General features: G+C 36.9%; 1 protein-coding gene across 9 annotated transcripts in view; it reads right to left on the bottom strand.

Annotated features, from left to right (window-relative positions):
- spri (Src homology 2 domain-containing protein sprint) overlaps positions 1 to 19,359 on the bottom strand; it is a 996,502-nt gene that overhangs the window by 152,553 nt on the left and 824,590 nt on the right. For all 9 annotated transcript variants that reach the window (XM_075299532.1, XM_075299534.1, XM_075299533.1 and 6 more), the window contains one exon: positions 7,389 to 7,592. In XM_075299532.1, the coding sequence (XP_075155647.1) occupies positions 7,389 to 7,592 (204 nt within the window). The remainder of the gene's footprint in view (positions 1 to 7,388; positions 7,593 to 19,359) is intronic.

A 19,359-nucleotide genomic window follows, 5' to 3' on the forward strand; every position in this document is an offset into this window, starting at 1 on the left:
ACCTTATTCTACCATATTTGTTTGAATCAAGTACTCCTGGAAGAGCAAACATCGTAAAATATGATTGTGTATCCAGAACCGATTCGTAAGCGTACCGTAGCGTGTCAGCTGTTTGTTTTGGTTATACAGCCCATACAAACAATTACCCAACGTTAACACAATGTAAACGAGTCGTAAGATTCAGAAGACAAAAATTTACGTTTCGTTTTCATATCAGCTGATCAAAAAACAATTATCATCAAGTGAAAGAAGAAAAATGTGCTCAGCGTGAAGATATTTTATTTAAAACCAAGTAAGGAAAGTCTAAAATCGGACGGGGCCGACTATTATATACACTGCACCACTTTGTAGATCTACATTTCCTTCAAATTTGTTGAGTGCTATATATAAAGGTTTATGTTCCCATATACCTTTATATAAATCTGTTTTGTTAGACTTCCACGAAATCTCTAGACTGAACTTTTACATAGGTTAATGCCCTGGGACGGAGAACATGTATGTAAAACAAGTATATACGGCCGTAAGTTCGGCCAGGCAGAATTTTATGTACCCTCCACCATGGATTACGTAGAAACTTCTACGAAAGACTGTCATCCACAATCGAATTATTTGGGTTGTGGTATCTTACAACTTTTTAACATCGTTTTCTAAATTGTTAGATAGTCCATACGTGGTATATATTAGACAAATCGATATGGACTTTTGCACGGTACGTAGAGAGCCAGAATTGAAATATGGGGGTCGCTTATATGGGGGCTCTATACAATTATGAACTTGATATGGACCAATTTTTGTGTGATTGGGGATCGATTTATCTGAGGGCTATATATAACTATAGACCGATATGGACTTAGTTAGGCATGGTTGCTAACGGCCATATACTAGCGCAATGTACCAAATTTCAACTGACTCGGATGAAATTTGCTCCTCCAAAAAGCTTCAAAACCAAATCTCGGGATCGGTTTATATGGGGGCTATATATGATTATGAACTGATATGGACCACTTTTGGCACGGTTGTTAAATATCATATAAAGGGTGATTTGTTAAGAGCTTGATAACTTTTTTTTTTAAAAAAACGCATAAAATTTGCAAAATCTCATCGGTTCTTTATTTGAAACGTTAGATTGGTCCATGACATTTACTTTTTGAAGATAATTTCATTTAAATGTTGACCGCGGCTGCGTCTTAGGTGGTCCATTCGGAAAGTCCAATTTTGGGCAACTTTTTCGAGCATTTCGGCCGGAATAGCCCGAATTTCTTCGGAAATGTTGTCTTCCAAAGCTGGAATAGTTGCTGGCTTATTTCTGTAGACTTTAGACTTGACGTAGCCCCACAAAAAATAGTCTAAAGGCGTCAAATCGCATGATCTTGGTGGCCAACTTACCGGTCCATTTCTTGAGATGAATTGTTCTCCGAAGTTTTCCCTCAAAATGGCCATAGAATCGCGAGCTGTGTGGCATGTAGCGCCATCTTGTTGAAACCACATGTCAACCAAGTTCAGTTCTTCCATTTTTGGCAACAAAAAGTTTGTTAGCATCGAACGATAGCGATCGCCATTCACCGTAACGATGCGTCCAACAGCATCTTTGAAAAAATACGGTCCAATGATTCCACCAGCGTACAAACCACACCAAACAGTGCATTTTTCGGGATGCATGGGCAGTTCTTGAACGGCTTCTGGTTGCTCTTCACTCCAAATGCGGCAATTTTGCTTATTTACGTAGCCATTCAACCAGAAATGAGCCTCATCGCTGAACAAAATTTGTCGATAAAAAAGCGGATTTTCTGCCAACTTTTCTAGGGCCCATTCACTGAAAATTCGACGTTGTGGCAGATCGTTCGGCTTCAGTTCTTGCACGAGCTGTATTTTATACGGTTTTACACCAAGATCTTTGCGTAAAATCTTCCATGTGGTCGAATAACACAAACCCAATTGCTGCGAACGGCGACGAATCGACATTTCACGGTCTTCAGCAACACTCTCAGAAACAGACGCAATATTCTCTTCTGTACGCACTGTACGCATTCGTGTGGTTGGTTTAATGTCCAATAAAGTAAACTGAGTGCGAAACTTGGTCACAATCGCATTAATTGTTTGCTCACTTGGTCGATTATGTAGACCATAAATCGGACGTAAAGCGCGAAACACATTTCGAACCGAACACTGATTTTGGTAATAAAATTCAATGATTTGCAAGCGTTGCTCGTTAGTAAGTCTATTCATGATGAAATGTCAAAGCATACTGAGCATCTTTCTCTTTGACACCATGTCTGAAATCCCACGTGATCTGTCAAATACTAATGCATGAAAATCCTAACCTCAAAAGAATCACCCTTTACTACCACCACGTATCAAATTTCACCCAGATCGGATTAATTTTGCTTCTCCAAAAGGCACTGGAGGTCAAATCTGGGGATCGGTTTATATGGGGGCTATATATAATTATGGACTGATATGAACCAATTTCTGCATGGCTGTTGGATACCATAACATCACGTACCAAATTTCAACCGAATCGGATGAATTTTGCTCTTCCAAGGGGCTCCGGAGGTCAAATCTGGGGATCGGTTTATATGGGGGCTATATATAATTATGGACCGATTTCGACCAATTTTTGCATGGGTGTTTGAGGCCATATATTAACACCACGTACCAAATATCAACTGAATCAGATGAATTTTGGTCGTCCACGAGGCTCCGGAGGTCAAATCTGGTGATCGGTTTATATGGGGGCTATATATAATAATGCACCGATGTGGACCAATTTTTGCATAGTTGTTAGAGTTCATTTGCTAACACCATTCACAATTTTTTCAGAATGGATTTAGCTTTTTTTTCAGCAAAATTTAAATGATTTGTACCATTTTATGTATTCTTACTCTGTTTTTAACCTATTTGAAATAAACAAGTTTAAATTACCCATTAAAAGTATGAAAAAACCAAGTTATAAAAATTGAATTAAAAGAACTCAAAATAAAGAACATCATTGGGATTGCGTCTTGTGGAAGTGATTTTAACTTTGTGCCTTTGGAAGAACTTCCAATTTTTTTGCTGGATTGTTAAACAAAATTTTGTAATTTGGAGGAAAAAATTGAAGTTGAAAATTGCCATACGAAGTTCAAGAAATAATGAACTATTTTGTGAGAAGTACGAATTTAGTAAATCTTTATGCTTCATTTGTGTAAAATTTTTTCCCTGGTTTTTAGTTCATTCAACTAACGTAGGAATGAAGATTCGTCATTCAACCGTCGAACGGAACGGATGTGCTTTTTTAATAGCGGACTAACTCATCGTAATAAGTACCTACTACGAATTTCAAGTGAGGTGGGATATTAAGCAACCCTGCGGTGAAATTCAAATTCATCCACTGGGTTGCTAACTTCAGGGCCCAGAGGACGGGTATCGACCTGTAGACGGGTCGACAGGTGGCGACACTTTGACAAGTCGAACCTTTTCTAAGGTAACGACATCAAAAGGAGCTAATCCCTCACGAAAGAGATTCAAGGAACGCAGAAATGCTTTAGGATCAGTTGACCCAAGCACGTTGTCGACTAAACAAAGCGATTCTTTAAAATGCCAAAAGGGATCAAAGATCGTTTGCCTCAGTTGCTAAAGACAGCCTTGTGATGGCTATCATTAATAAAGGAGCATTGGACGGTATGATTCCAAAGCAAAAATGGGGGGAAGTTGAGAATGCTTTGTCTGGCGTCTACTCACAGATGCTGGAAAAGTATCCCGGCCCAGATCCTGGACACCAAGAGGTTGGTTGGTATCAAGGACGAATTAAGCTAGTCGCATTTGAGGGCCAGAGGTCCATGTTTTAAAGCTGCTTTGATACAATTGGTGAAGTTTGGGAAGGAGCTGCACTACAGTTAGCCGAGAAGAAAGACATACCGGCTAGACCAAAAGCACATGCGTGGATACCTGCAAACCCTCCTGACCCTGAATCTATTTTAAATAGACGGAAACTATGTCATTCAGATCTTCCAACAGCTGATTGGAATCTTGGCCATTTAGATGAAGTGGATGGAACATGACGGCATGCAGTGTTTATATTGAACACTCAGTCTTTGCCACATCTAGCAAAGTCCCAGGGCCGTGTATGTTATGGCTTTCATTATATCCAAGTGAAGGTATATAAAAACGATCAGCTGAAGGATTAGGAAATGGACAAGCCTCTGTCTGACTCAGAAATAAGCGGATCCTCTTGCGAAGTCGAGGGCGATTCCAAAGATGCAGACATGGATAGACACCGTATGCGAGAGGAGGTTTCTACAGCCTCAAAACTCACCAAAGTTGAACCTATGGTTATTGCGAGAGTCACCGAGATCCCTGTAGAGGCCTTTCTTCACCATTGTAAGTCTGCATGTGCTGCCTTAAAAGTTTTCCTCATGAAAGGGGACATAGATATAGTTCTTATTCAAGAACCATATGTTTATAGAAACAAAATATGTGAATTAAGTACTCCGGGGTTTAAACTATTGCAGTATACTGGTAATGATGTAAATAGAGCATGTATAATTGCTAAAAACGAGCTCAACTTGTTTCTGCTTCCTTCAATGTGCAGTACTGACACTATTGTTGCCAGTTTAGAATTAGCCAAATGCAAACATTGGCTATCTTCGGCCTACATGGGACATGATAGGGAGATGCCTCCATGTGCCGTTAACACCTTAGTTGAGGAGTCATTGAAAACAAAGACAAAACTCATTATGGGATGCGATGCAAATGCACATCATAGTATATGGGAAAGTGGTGACAGTAATACAATGGGAGAGTCACTCCTAGATTTTATTTTGTGTACTAATTTGGTAGTTTGCAATAAGAGGTTTTGGACGTCACATTGGCCTCGCAAAAACTGAATGAAATGATATCTGATTGGCAGGTTTTAAGTGAACAAAGCTTCTCAGATCATCGCTACATCAGTTTCAAATTAGATGTTCATACCACCAAGACCCTATTTCCGCCAAATATTAGGAAAGCTGATTGGAATAGGTGTAGGGAATCGTTCAATATGATGATACCGGAAATACCAGAGACAAAAATGAGCACTGTGCAAGATATCGAACACGCAGTGGAGAGGATTCAACATCTCACTAAAAGCTGCATGCGCTAGAGGGAAGCCAAGGGGAAAAAATCGACCACCATGGTGGTCTACGGAGTTAAATAATATGAGGAAATCCAGCAGGAAGCTCTTTAACAAAGCAAAGTCCACCAGAGCTCCTGATTATTGGGACGTTTACAAGAAGAATCTGAAAGAATACAAGCGAGAACTGAGAAAGGCTCAGCATAACTCTTGGAATGATTACTGCAGCAGTATTGAAAATACGTCCGAGGCTTCCAGACTACGGAAGGTACTAGCATCCACTAACTCCGCTCCAGGTTTCATTAAAAGATCGGAGGGCAATTGGACAACGTCCAGTGAGGAGACGCTGGAGGTACTATTGGACACATATATTTCTGGAAATCAGACGGGCGAACCATGTTCTGGTTTCCTGAGAAAAAGAAAGGATAAAAGTGGTGGCATACGCAGTCAGGGGAAAATTCTCATCCACAATGAGAGATATTATACAGAGAGCCCTCCGGATGACTGAGAAATGGGCGAAAGATAATGGTCTTGGGGTAAGTCCTGCAAAGACAGAACTAGTCATGTACTGCAAAGATCCCACTGTTAAGCCTATATCCTTAGGGGGTATTGGAATTCCCTTTGGTGAGTGTGCAAAATACCTCGGCGTCATTTTGGACAGGAAGCTGAACTTTAAGCTTAATATTGAAGAAAGGTCGAGAAAAGCCACGGTAGCTTTGTACTCGTGCAAAAAGGCAATAGGAAAAAAGTGGGGCCTAAAACCAAAAATTGTGCATTGGCTATACACGGCAGTGGTTAGACCTATAATGCTATATGGTGTTGTAGTCTGGTGGCCGGCACTTCACCAGCCGAAAAATTTAGACAAAGTTCAGCGTATGGCGTGCTTGTGTATCTCAGGTGCATTCAGCAAGACAGGAACAAATTGCCTTAATGTCATGCTGCATCTATTGCCTTTAGACATTTTGGCCAAACAGTCAGCTGCAACAACTGCTGTGCTGTTGCGGGAGCTATCGCTGTGGTCGGAAAAAAGTTATGGTCACAGTTCGGTCCTCCCAATAATGCCAGATGTGCCTAACGCAGTGGATTATACTTTGGCGACACCACTTTTCGACAAAAATTTTGAAACTCTAATTCCCAACAGTGAGGCGTGGTGCACTCAGGCCCCGGGGAATAAACGATATATAGATTTCTACACTAATGGCTCCAAATTGGATGGACAAGTGGGTTTCGGAGTATATTCTAAAGATCTGGAACTTCGAATAGCGAAGAGATTACCTAATCACTGTAGTGTTTTTCAGGCTGAAATATTAGCAATAAGAGAGGTGGCGAATTGGCTGAGAAATAATGTTCCAGAAAAATGTTGGCATTAATATATACTCAGTCAACCTGCAATAAAATCCTTTGACTCTGTCTTCCTTAACTCGAAAACGGCCATCGACTGCTGCAAATCTCTCAATGAGATGGCTGAGCAGCACAATATTCACCTAATATGGGTGCCTGGCTATAGGAACATACCGGGGAACTGCGAAGCGGATGAGTTGGCGAGGCTAGGGACTACCTTACATATTCCAGAGGAACTAGAATCTATTGGTATGCCCCTGGCTACCTGCAAGCTCATACTGCGTGAGAAGGCTTTATGATGGCAAATGTTCGATGGGAGAATTGCAAGGGTTGTAACGACACCAAGCAAATATGGCCCCATTTAAACTTAATCCGAGACGTCAGATATCACTCCTGATATCTGCTATAACGGGTCGCTGCCAGATAGGCGATTTTGCAAAAACTATTGGCACAAAGTATAATGACTATTGCATGAGCTGTCATGATGCGGTGGAAAAGGAATCAATTAAACACCTCTTGTGTGAGTGTCCTGCAGTTTGTGTAAGGCGTAAGCAAATTTTATGGGCACATAGCTTTAGATTACTGGCTGACCTGGAAAACGTTAACTTAAGCAGTCTGCTAATGTTTTTTGAACAATCTGGTTGGTTGGTGAGCCTGAATCTTAATCGGGCCGCCACTTTAACCTAACCTAACGTAGGAAAAAATTATTAGAGTAAAGAAACTTTCTCCATGAACTAAAATAAAGTTGAAATGGAAAAAATTCCCATCATTGCATGTAAATATACTTTGATGTACTCTATGCAGTTTTTATGTTTTTCTTTTCGATACTAAAAAAAATCTTTTGAAAAAATCCTTAGTTTATTTCAGTTTTCTGTTAATTTATTTCGCGCAGTTAGGTTTAAACAGTATGTTTATGAAAATAAAAACCCTTCGAATATTAGTAGGGTAACCTACTTACCCCTTCTTCTTTCCCTTGCAGAAAATGTACGGCTCCTGAACGCTGTATGCCAGGCAAAAACCACACTGGATGTGTCAACAGCAAACGCTCCACTAGACCCAAATCACAGGGCGGCGAATCATCAGTAACACGGGAGGTTTCACTCGATGTTTCACCCTCAGCCAAAATGCCACCATCAGAACTGGATACAAGAGATGTACGAGACTGCAAATAGAGGAAAAAGAACACAAAGAAACAATCATGAAAAATAGAGCTGATATCTTTTTGTATTAAAATAATGATTAGCAATTGTTGTTTACGTTAACTCGAAAATCAAATATATTCCGAACATTGTTATTTTGCTAAAATATTGGGAACTGCTCCACCACGCGTTCGATATTCTGCACAGTGTTCATAATTGTATCGGGTCTTTCCGGTATCATCATATTGAAAAAACCTACACTTGTTCCAATAAGCTTTTCTTACATTTGGCGGAAATAGTGTCTTATAGAGGTGGGTGTGTGAGTAAAATTTCACTCACAGTCACGAAGCAAAATGTTTATTCACGCACGCTCACGGACGATACGTGGTGTAGCCACTCACACTAATGCACATTCACGAAATGAGAACCAGTACTTACGCACGAACTACTTTTAAAGAGTCACGCTCAAGCACGATCCACGACAATTCACGTGACTCACGACATTTTCCAACCGGGACTGAACAAAGGTAACAAAATTCATGAATAGAATATAGGTTAGGTTAAAGTGGCGGCCCGATTAAGATTTAGGCTCACTTAGACTATTCAATCCATTGTGATACCACATTAACTAAAAGTACCTATTACATATGGGCACTTCTAGTTTTAACCGCTGAACCTTCTCGATTATTTCCTTCTGTTGAACCAACCATATTGTTCGAAAAACATTAGCAGACTGCTTAAGTTAACGTTTTCTAGGTCCGCTAGTAATCTAAAGCTATATGCCCCTAAAATTAACTTACGCCTTACACAAAATGCGGGACACTCACACAAGAGGTGTTTAATTGATTCCTTTTACTCCCCATCATGACAGCTCATACAATAATCATATTTCGCGCCAATAGTTTTTGCAAAATCGCCTATCAGGCGATATAGGAGTGATATCTGACGTCTCGAGAACACTAGCATATCTAGTGTGCGGTTTAAGTTTAATTGGGCCATATTTGCTTGGTGTCGTTACAACCCTTGCAATTCTCCCATCGAACATTTGCCATCATAACAGCCTTCTCACGCAGTATGAGCTTGCAGGTAGCCAGGGGCATACCAACAGATTCTAGTTCCTCTGGAATATGTAAGGTAGTCCCTAGCCTCGCCAACTCATTCGTTTCGCAGTTCCCCGGTATGTTCCTATGGCCAGGCACCCATATTAGGTGAATATTGTGCTGCTCAGCCATCTCATTGAGAGATTTGCGGCAGTCGATGGCCGCTTTCGAGTTAAGGAAGACAGAGTCAAAGGATTTGATTGCAGGTTGACTGTCTGAGTATATATTAATGCCAACATTTTTTGGAACATTACTTCTCAGCCAATTCGCCACCTCTCTTATTGCTAATATTTCAGCCTGAAAAACACTACAGTGATTAGGTAATCTCTTCGCTATTCGAAGTTCCAGATCTTTAGAGTATACTCCGAAACCCACTTGTCCATCCAATTTGGAGCCATTAGTGTAGAAATCGATATATCGTTTATTCCCCGGGGCCTGAGTGCACCACGCCTCACTGTTGGGAATTAGAGTTTCAAACTTTTTGTCGAAAAGTGGTGTCGCCAAAGTATAATCCACTGCGCTAGGCACATCTGGCATTATTTTGAGGACTGAACTGTGACCGTAACTTTTTCCGACCACAGCCATAGCTCCCGCAACCGCACAGTAGTTGTTGCAGCTGACTGTTTGGCCAAAATGTCTAAAGGCAATAGATGCAGCATGACATTAAGGGAATTTGTTCCTGTCTTGCTGAATGCACCTGAGATACACAAGCACGCCATACGCTGAACTTTGTCTAAATTTGTCGGCTGGTGAAGTGCCGGCCACCAGACTACAACACCATATAGCAGTATTGGTCTAACCACTGCCGTGTATAGCCAATGCACAATTTTTGGTTTTAGGCCCCACTTTTTTCCTATTGCCTTTTTGCACGAGTACAAAGCTACCGTGGCTTTTCTCGCCCTTTCTTCAATATTAAGGCTAAAGTTCAGCTTCCTGTCCAAAATAACGCCGAGGTATTTTGCACACTCACCAAAGGGAATTCCAATACCCCCTAAGGATATGGGCTTAACAGTGGGATCTTTGCAGTACATGACTAGTTCTGTCTTTGCAGGATTTACCCCAAGACCAGCGTTGCCAGAATTGTTTCACCAAAAACCGCTAGATTTGCCCAAAAAACTAGCCAAAAATGTTAAAAAATAGCTAGAAAAAAAGCTAAAGTTTTTTGTATCAAAAGTCACATTTTTGATTGAAATTGTACCCAAGGCAAAAAATTTCGGAGTTGTATTTAATGAACATCTCAGCTGGACTGACCATATAAACATGGCGTGCGCAAGTGTGTATGCCAAACTGCGAAACCTGTGGTTAACCCAATATTTTACTCCATTCAAAATCAGAATGCTATTGGCAAAAACATATTTAACTCCTACACTTACATACTGCTGCGAAATTTTTGCTGGTTGTAATGTAAGAGACGCTGACAAACTCACTAAAACTTTCAACAATATAGCCAGATATGTTTATGGAATCAGAAGATTCGATAGAACTTCCGTGTATGCGAATCAAATATTTAACATGCCGTTCCAATGCTATATAACATATAGAATTCTCTCCTTTTTCCATAAAATAATATACACAAAAGAACCGATCTACCTTTATGAAAGGATAACCTTCTCTAGATCAAGGAGAGGCAGAAATGTCACCCAACAATTTCACAGGAGTCAAATATCGGAAAGACAATTCTAGACAAAGACAAAGACAAATTAAAGGTACTAACTATTAATGCACATAACGCACATTATCCTAGTACTACGTAATAAGATATTAGTCTTGCTGTATTAGGAATGAACTAAATAAATAAATAAAATAAATAAAAAAAATAAATAAATTTAACAAACTTAAAGGCTTTATTTCACTTAAAATATTATTTTAATTGTATTCATTTTATTTCCATTTCTGTGAGACTGTAAGAAAATCTATGTCATATTAGCTCTGTTTGCGTACTCGATACATTTTGATTACTATCACAAATTTTTACTGGAAGTCCTTCATTTATATTTCCTAGTAAAAACTTTTTTCCCGGTAAACTTGCAATTATCAGCTGGTTAATCATCAAAATATCAATATATTTCGTTTTAACTGAATTAATGATAAATTCCTGAACGTGTACACTTCTCCTAATATTACCCAAGAGAATAAAACACATTCTGTCTTGCAAGTTTATACTGAATAACTTTTATTCGAAAATTTCCCATACAAACCTATTGTCCAATTTTCGTAAATGTAAATCCATTCCATTAATAAATAGCAGATTTGTTTTGATCCTATCACTACGATTTTTTTATTGCATTTTTTTGATGTTAAAACAAATAATAATACATTCAAAACTTTATTTCCTTAGTTATTTCTATGTTCGGTTCCAAAGATTTTGTACACTAATGATTTTGGTATTGATTCAGAGTCAAATTTGAATATATTCGTTTTTTCAGCTTTTTCTTCATGAGCTATCACAGTGCTTTAAAAACGTGCTAACGACAACTTAAATCTCCAAATTCAGACTCGACTTTGAGTAGAAATTATTATTATTATTATTATTAATTATTATCGGTTCAGATTTAGATATAGCTCTCATATATATGTATCGCCCGATTTTCCCAAATTTGGCCACAAAACCTTTATTTATCAACCGATCTTATTCAAAGTTGGCTAAATATAATCTTCTATAGCACTAACTATATGTGCAAAAAATCATCGAAATCGGTTCAGATTTAGCTATAGCTCCCATATATATGTATCGCCCGACATTTCTAAATTTGGCCATAAAACCCTTATTTATCAACCGATCTCACTCAAATTTGGCTATGTGTAGTCTTGGAGCCACCGTGGTGCAATGGTTAGCATGCCCGCCTTGCATACACAAGGTCGTGGGTTCGATTCCTGCTACGACCGAACACCAAAAAAGTTTTTCAGCGGTGGATTATCCCACCTCAGTAATGCTGGTGACATTTCTGAGGGTTTCAAAGCTTCTCTAAGTGGTTTCACTGGAATGTGGAACGCCGTTCGGACTCGGCTATAAAAAGGAGGTCCCTTGTCATTGAGCTTAACATGGAATCGGGCAGCACTCAGTGATAAGAGAGAAGTTCACCACTGTGGTATCACAATGGACTGAATAGTCTAAGTGAGCCTGATACATCGGGCTGCCACATAACCTAACCTATGTGTAGTCTTCTATAGCACTAACTATATGCGCAAAAAATCATCGAAATCGGTTCAGATTTAGATATAGCTCCCATATATATGTATAGCCCGATTTTCCCAAATTTGGCCATAGAACCCTTATTTATTAACCGATCTTACTAAAAGTTGGCTAGATCCAGTACTCTATAGTACTAATTATATGTGCAAAATTTCATCGAAATCGGTTCAGATGTAGATATAGCTCCCATATATGTATCACCCGATTTTGAAAAAATCGTCCCTAATAACCTTATGTTTGACCAGACAGGCCTCATTTCTTAACTGATCTTACTCAAATCTTGCACAAGGTAACCTTTTGATGTACTAGCCGATCGTACTTATACGTACTTTTAGCTCTTACATAAGAATATTGCTCGATTTTTACAAATTTGAATTTATTACCCACACTAATTTAACGATTTTCTCTTTTTATACCCTTCACCACTACTGTGGTACAGGGTATAATAAGTTTGTGCATTTGTATGTAACGCCAAGAAATAGTGGTCATAGACCCATCTTTTAGTATAACGATCGGCTTAGAATTAAATTCTGAGTCGATTTAGCGATGGCCGTCTGTCTGTCTGTCTGTCCGTCCGTCTGTCTGCTTCAAATTTTGCACAAGGAGTACGTTTAATAGTATCGTTAAGTGTGTCAAAGTTTGTTAAAATCGGTTCAGATTTAGATATAGCTCCCATATATATCTTTCGTCCGATTTGAACTTATATGGCTTCAAAATCCAGGGTTTTGCCGTGATTTGCTTCAAATTTCGCACAAGGAGTGCGTTTAGTAGTATCGGTAATTGTGCCAAATTTGGTTGAAATCGGTTCAGATTTAGATATGGCTCCCATATATATCTTCCGTCCTATTTGCACTCATATGACCAGGGGGGCCAAAGTTATACTCCCATTTACGTGAAATTTCGCATAGATAGCAGAATTATTATTCTAACTTTAGTCAAAATCGGTTCAGATTATATATAGCTCCCATATATACGTACACCAGAGTTGGGGAAATATGGTAGACTGTTACACATTTTAGACCCATTTTCAAAGGAAGTTTCCTCCAATTAACTGGATAGCGTTAGCCGATTTAAATTTTAATTCTAAAGATTTTGTAGAAGAAAAAAAAATTGTCTCCTTTATATAGCTTCCAGCAAATGTGAAGTAGTTGAGATGTAACACAAATTTTGGCCTACATAGGGGTGAAGGGTATAATATAGTCGGCCCCGCCCGACTATAGACTTTACTTACTTGTTTAATAATGGGCTCAATATTATTGGCATACTAACTCCGTAGGTGCAATATCACACAGCCAGTGTTGCTAGAAGTAGGGGAAATTCCCTATATGTACGGTTTTTCTAATATTTAGCGTCTTGTAGGGACGTAGGGCCACAATGTAGGACATTTTCACTCAACACAATTTGTAATAATTTTTACATTTTGGTGGCTCTAGAGGAGGAAATTAGAAGCCGGCGAGGCTTGATCTTTAACAATGTGTGGTAAAGTTTATTCCTGTAGAAAATTTTGTCAACATTTTATTTCTATAGAACATGTTGTCAAAATTGTATTTCTATAGAAATTTTTTTCAAAATTTTATTTCTATAAAAAATTTTCTCTAAATTTTATTTCTGTGGAATTTTTTCCCACAGAAATAAAGATTTAACAAAAAAGATTACTAATTTGGGTAGAATTCTACTAACTGTGACAACCGTGGTGGTAATACAAATTTATATTCTAAGTTATATACGTTGCATATTCATGTTTTAAGATAATAAAGTACTTAGAACCATTTTTGTTTTGTAAATTATTTTAAATTTAATGAAAAATATAATAGGGAAAATTTTTTGGGAATGTATAGGAAAGTAGGGAACTTTTTTTGTCTTGTAGGGTAAACCGAACATTTTCCCAGGCAACATTGACTATGAGCTATAGTCAGATTGACACAAAGCACCCATAGACACGTACCCCTTAATTTTCTTAAATATGCAACTGCGGTTTATCTCCCAGACCTATATGTTACCCCACAAATGCTTCTGATTACTAATTCTGTAATGGTGGTTTAGGGTATAATATAGAGGTCTGCATCGAATAACTTTTCACTACATGTATGCAATTCGCTGTCGAATATAGTACATACACTGTCTTTCTCTCAGAGCGCAAGTAGTGAAGTGAAGAGAACACTTGCTTGTCAAATACCACCAAGTACTTATCCGAAACAATATGTGTTCCGAAAAAAAGGAACAATAAAAATGTAAGTACTTGAGAAAAAGTACAACATGGATTCTCTTTACTTCACGTGGTACCACAAGTATTTCTCAGTTATGTACGAAGCAAAACTTTCCATTATTATTAATCATAGATATGTATGTATATCACATATTTCATATATTTATGTATGTCACACACTTACCTTAACGTTTGCCGTTCTTTATAATAAACCAAAACATATATTATGGAGATTAACTGTTTTTTTGTATTTCTGAAACTGCACTTGGTACATGGAGTACTCTATGAAGTTTTGTTCTCGCAACATACTCGACGTGATCACTCTGAGTACACTTCAATAAGAGAGAAAGAGGAATATGTGTTTGTTGGTAGTGAAGACATCAGAGTAGCAACAAGAAGTTACTCGTGGCTTTTGGTGTTCATCAAAATGTGTACCAATAGTTTTGCGACTCTTTCAAATAGATGTACTCATGTAGCAAGTACACGTGTACTCTGCATTTACAACTGGAATTGTGCAGACCTCTAGTATAATATAGTCTGCCCCGCATGACTTTCTACTTTACTTACTTGTTTGATTTAATATATACCACGTATGGACTTACATACAATTTAGAAGATGGTGTTAGGAGGTTTTAAGAGACCTTGCCAACGGCAAGCGTTACCGCAACTTAAGTAATTCGATTGTGAATGGCAGTGTTTAGAAGAAGTTTCTATGCAATCAATGGTGGAGGGTACATAAGCTTCGGCCTGGCCGAACTTACGGCCGTATATACTTGTTAATATATAATTCGTCGTCGCCGACTAGACGAATCTGTATCGACTCAGTGAAGCCGCGCCGCCGGTATGGAAGAATTTCCACGAGGCCAGGCAGCAGTGTGCTTATGTTTATGGAACAATCTGATTGGTTCAACAGAAGAAAACAATCGGATGGTTTCGGCGGTAAAAACAAGAAGTGCCTATTACATATAGGTATTTTTAGTTAATGTGTTAACACAATGGACTGAATAGTCTAAGTGAGCCTGACTCAAATCGGGCTGCCACCTTAACCTAACCTAACCTTCGGTTTTAACCGGTTAAGCGGTGTTGAGCAAACGCAAAAAACCGAAAACCGGGTTTTAAAAATTTGGGATTTTCGGATAAATTGCTTTGTAGCATCAGTTTGGATGAAATGAAAATAAACACCAAAGAGGTTGAATTGGAAAGCTTTGATTTATTTTGTACAGTGCAAGTCTTATGAGCCTAAGGCTATGGTCAAACTAGGCAAATATTTGACCAAAATTAGTGTCAAACATTTTTCCAGAACCATTTTCCAAATATCTGAATACCATTTTTGGAAAATAATCCTACCATGATGTTATATATCCAATATGAGATTAAAATGTTACACTGTTAGAAAAATATGTTTTTCATATGTTCCGATATAAACAAAATGTGTTTCGGGCACAATTTTTAAACACAATATATTTAAGTGCAAAAATGTAATGTTCCTAAACTAGCATTAAATGTTTGGGACACATGTTAAAATATGTTAGAATATATTATGTTTAGGACAAGAATGTTACATAAAAATAATATGAGTGAATGTAAACATATATAAATTTACAAATTTCGAGTAAACATATAGAACCCGGGAGGGTTGACGAAAGATATCAACATAACACAGCGAGAGAATCAAAAGAGATCAATTTTTTGAAACTGGATATGCTTAAGTCTAAATATTATTTAATTTGAACATTAAATTGGTTACTCGGAGTAAAGAGAATAGACATTCGGAACCAGGAGAATAGACATTAAAAAAAAACAGCATGTGTGTTTGCCTTGAGAGCAGAAATTTAAGTATGTGTGGACATGTGTTTTGTTTATCATTTTGGCATTATAGGCACAATTTTTTTGTTGGTTCGTCAAAAGAAATCGGAACGTACGACGAGTAAGTCAAATATTTAGCAAGAAAGGAAATTAAAAAAAAAACAGTGGAAAATATATAAAAATTGCAAAGGGATCTTCAGAAAAAAATAAGTATTTTTCTTTTTTATTAATAAGTAGTCCAAGATGAGTTGACGTACACTTTCCAAAAAACAAAAGCGAGCATTAAGTTCGCGTAATATAATATAATTTTAGCGGCAAAACTCGATCCAAAGCAACAATTGAAAAAGTTTATTTGCTTTAAAATGAATTATTAAAGAAAAGAAAACGTGAAAACATGGTCATTTTAGAGCGATAATGCCAACTTAATTCCGGCCCTAAAGGTAAAAATGAAATTAAGTAATTATTCGTTAATAACAATTCATATTTATTTGTATTTCAAAATACGAGAAATTTTAAATGCATTTAAAATGGTGTTAAATTCTAGTAAAAAATAGTTCACGCCTAAATAAATTTATGTGAATATTGTAAAATTATATAATTATAATATATAAACTATATAAATATAAATAAAAAAATAATAACTTTGGTGTTCGGTCGGAGCAGGGATTGAACCCAGGACCCTTTGCATGCATGCTAACCACTGCTCCACGTGGCCAACAAATATGTATATGTTTCTATAGAATAATGTTTTGCTTGCATCGGCTCTTGGGGCTGCAAACTATGTTATATAAATGTAACTTATAACGATAATTGTCTATTGGTGACTATAACAGCTACGTACACGCAAAGAAAAAAAACGTTTGGAAAACGTGTACCGAAAACGTTTTTCTTTTGTTAGAGTTCTTTGAATTGCTTTGAAAATTTTAAACTTTTTTTTTCGTTTGTTACCAAATTTTTATTTTTTCAATAAAAAATTTATTTTTGAAATAACAACACAGTCCAGTTCGTTTATATCAAACACTGTTCTTTTCTGACTTTAGGTCTTTAATAAGACACATTTTACAGTTCAAAATTTAATATAGTACAATGTAATGTTGAACATTTTTTCGGAATCTTCCGAATATATCTGGAATATATGTAAAAAAAACAAAAGCAAAAAAAACTTTGGCCGAAGCAGGGATCGAACCCACGACCCTTGGCATGAGAGTCGGACGTAGCTACCACTGCTCCACGGTGCCAAACTAAATGTTTGTTTCTGTTAAATAAACTTTGTTTATTCGGTTCGTGGGCGCCGCAAGCTATGCTATATACACGCTCACAAAAAATCGCTTCTGTAACATATACTCCCAAACATATTTTGCTTCAAGCATATACATTTTTGGGTATTGCCCAAACATTTATATGTTTGATCTCTTCCAATATATAAAATGTTTGAAAGAATATTGGTCTAAACAATATATGTTTGGGTAGTCTAACTTCCAAACATTTTGTATTTTTGCATCCAAATTCAATAATGTTGTCTTCCAAAAAACAATATGTTATTATGTGAACATATAATATGTTTGGAAGCTTTTTGCACCCAAAAATATTATATGCTTAAAAAAAATTCTCCCAAACAATATTGTGCTCAAAATTTTATTTATTTATTTATATATTTACAATCATAATGAATTATGAAAATAAACAGGTAATATAGGTGCTAACAACATAGGTTTTCGACCTGAATGCTCAAAATTTTGTTTCTGTCCAATTGTATATTCCCCGACATCTTTCTCACTTCCACGAGATTTTTTAGTTCTTAGCTCCTTTTTCTGTAATACAAACATTGTAGAAGAAATTATTCAATTTTATGATTTTTTATTTTAATTTTACCTTTTGCCGGACGGGGATTCGAACCGCGGACCACACAGTTTGTAAGGATCAAAGAAGTAGCTGATCAATTGCCCAAGGAAAAATAAAATGTTAATTTTGTAATAACAAGCAACAACCACCAACTTAATTCAATATCGCTCCCTGTTAAATAGCGCTCCAAGCTACTAAACACATATATGTTTATAGGCTATTTCTAAATTAATATATGTTTGCATCCAAGCATATTATATTTACAAACATTTTATGTCCCAAACATAATATGTTCTAACATATTAACATATATGTCCCAAACATTTTATGCTAGTTTATGAACATTATATGCTTGCACTCAAAAATATTGTGTTTAAAAATTTGTGTTCCAAACATATAATGTTTATAGCCAAACATATGAAAAACAGTCTTTTTCAACCGTGTAAATATAACTTATATGGATATTTATCTATTGATGACCATAACAGGTACATAGCTCAGTGGTTAGTGTGTTGGCTTACAATGTGCATGGTCCGCGGTTCGATTCTCCGTCCAGGCGAAAGGTAAAAAAAAATTTTAAAAATTTATAAAATCGTATAATTTCTTCTACATTGTTGGTATTACAGGAAAAGGTGTTAAGAACTAAAAATCCTCGTGGATGTGAGAAAGATGTGAGGGACAATGCAATTAGCAAGAAAATAATGTTTTTTTGAGCTAGTCTTTATGAAATTGTTTTTACATCCTGGAAAAGAATAAACGTTTATCACAAAAAGTATATACTTTTCTTCCAAATACACTTCCTTACAGCGAAAAGCAAATGAGAAACGAACTTTGTTTGTCTAAAATTTCGTTTGGGAGGAAAGAATTATTTTTTTGCGTGTAGCTCAGTGGTAGTGTGCTGGCTTACAATTTGCATGGTTCCCGGTTCGATTCTCCGGCGAAAGGTAAAATTAAAAAAAAAAAAAATAAAATTGAATAATTTCTTCAACATTATTTGTATTACAGAAAAAGGGACCAAGAAGTAAAAAATTTCGTGGAAGTGAAAATTATGTGAAGAAATCAGCACAATCTTCTTGGGGAGAAATTTCTTCCAAGCATATAATATTTTTGGGCTAAAAATGCTTCCAAACATATAATATGTTTACATAATACAAACATAATAATGTTTCGGCAATTTCCAATAATTTATGTGCTTCCTGCAAAATATGTTTGAAACATATGTTAGATAAGCGATTTTTTAAAGGGTGTAGCTGGTTTGGCTGTGGCGACGGATTCTTTTTTGATTTCTGCCAAATATTTGCCCAGTGTGACCATAGCATAACAATGGTTGAAGAATGAAACAGATATATGTTTTATTACTATTATGTTGGATTTGGAAATACGGTTATTTTCAGCACGAAAAAGTTATGAATGAAAATTTTTCAACCAAGCAGTATAAAACAGGCATAAAAATATTTTCAAAACCCTGTGAAAGGGTTGCTGTAACCTTATGATTTATCGTTGTGACCTGTGCGGCTTCATTACGTAGACATCTTTAGTGTATTTTCTTTTGCTTCCATCAGACAGAGTGGCTATCAGGGAAAATGTACACCTTTTTTGCAATGAAAGCCAGTAAGACGTTTGCTGTAGTCATGTTCATATTT

Source organism: Haematobia irritans, chromosome 3, assembly GCF_050003625.1.
Source record: "Haematobia irritans isolate KBUSLIRL chromosome 3, ASM5000362v1, whole genome shotgun sequence".
NCBI lineage: Eukaryota > Metazoa > Arthropoda > Insecta > Diptera > Muscidae > Haematobia > Haematobia irritans.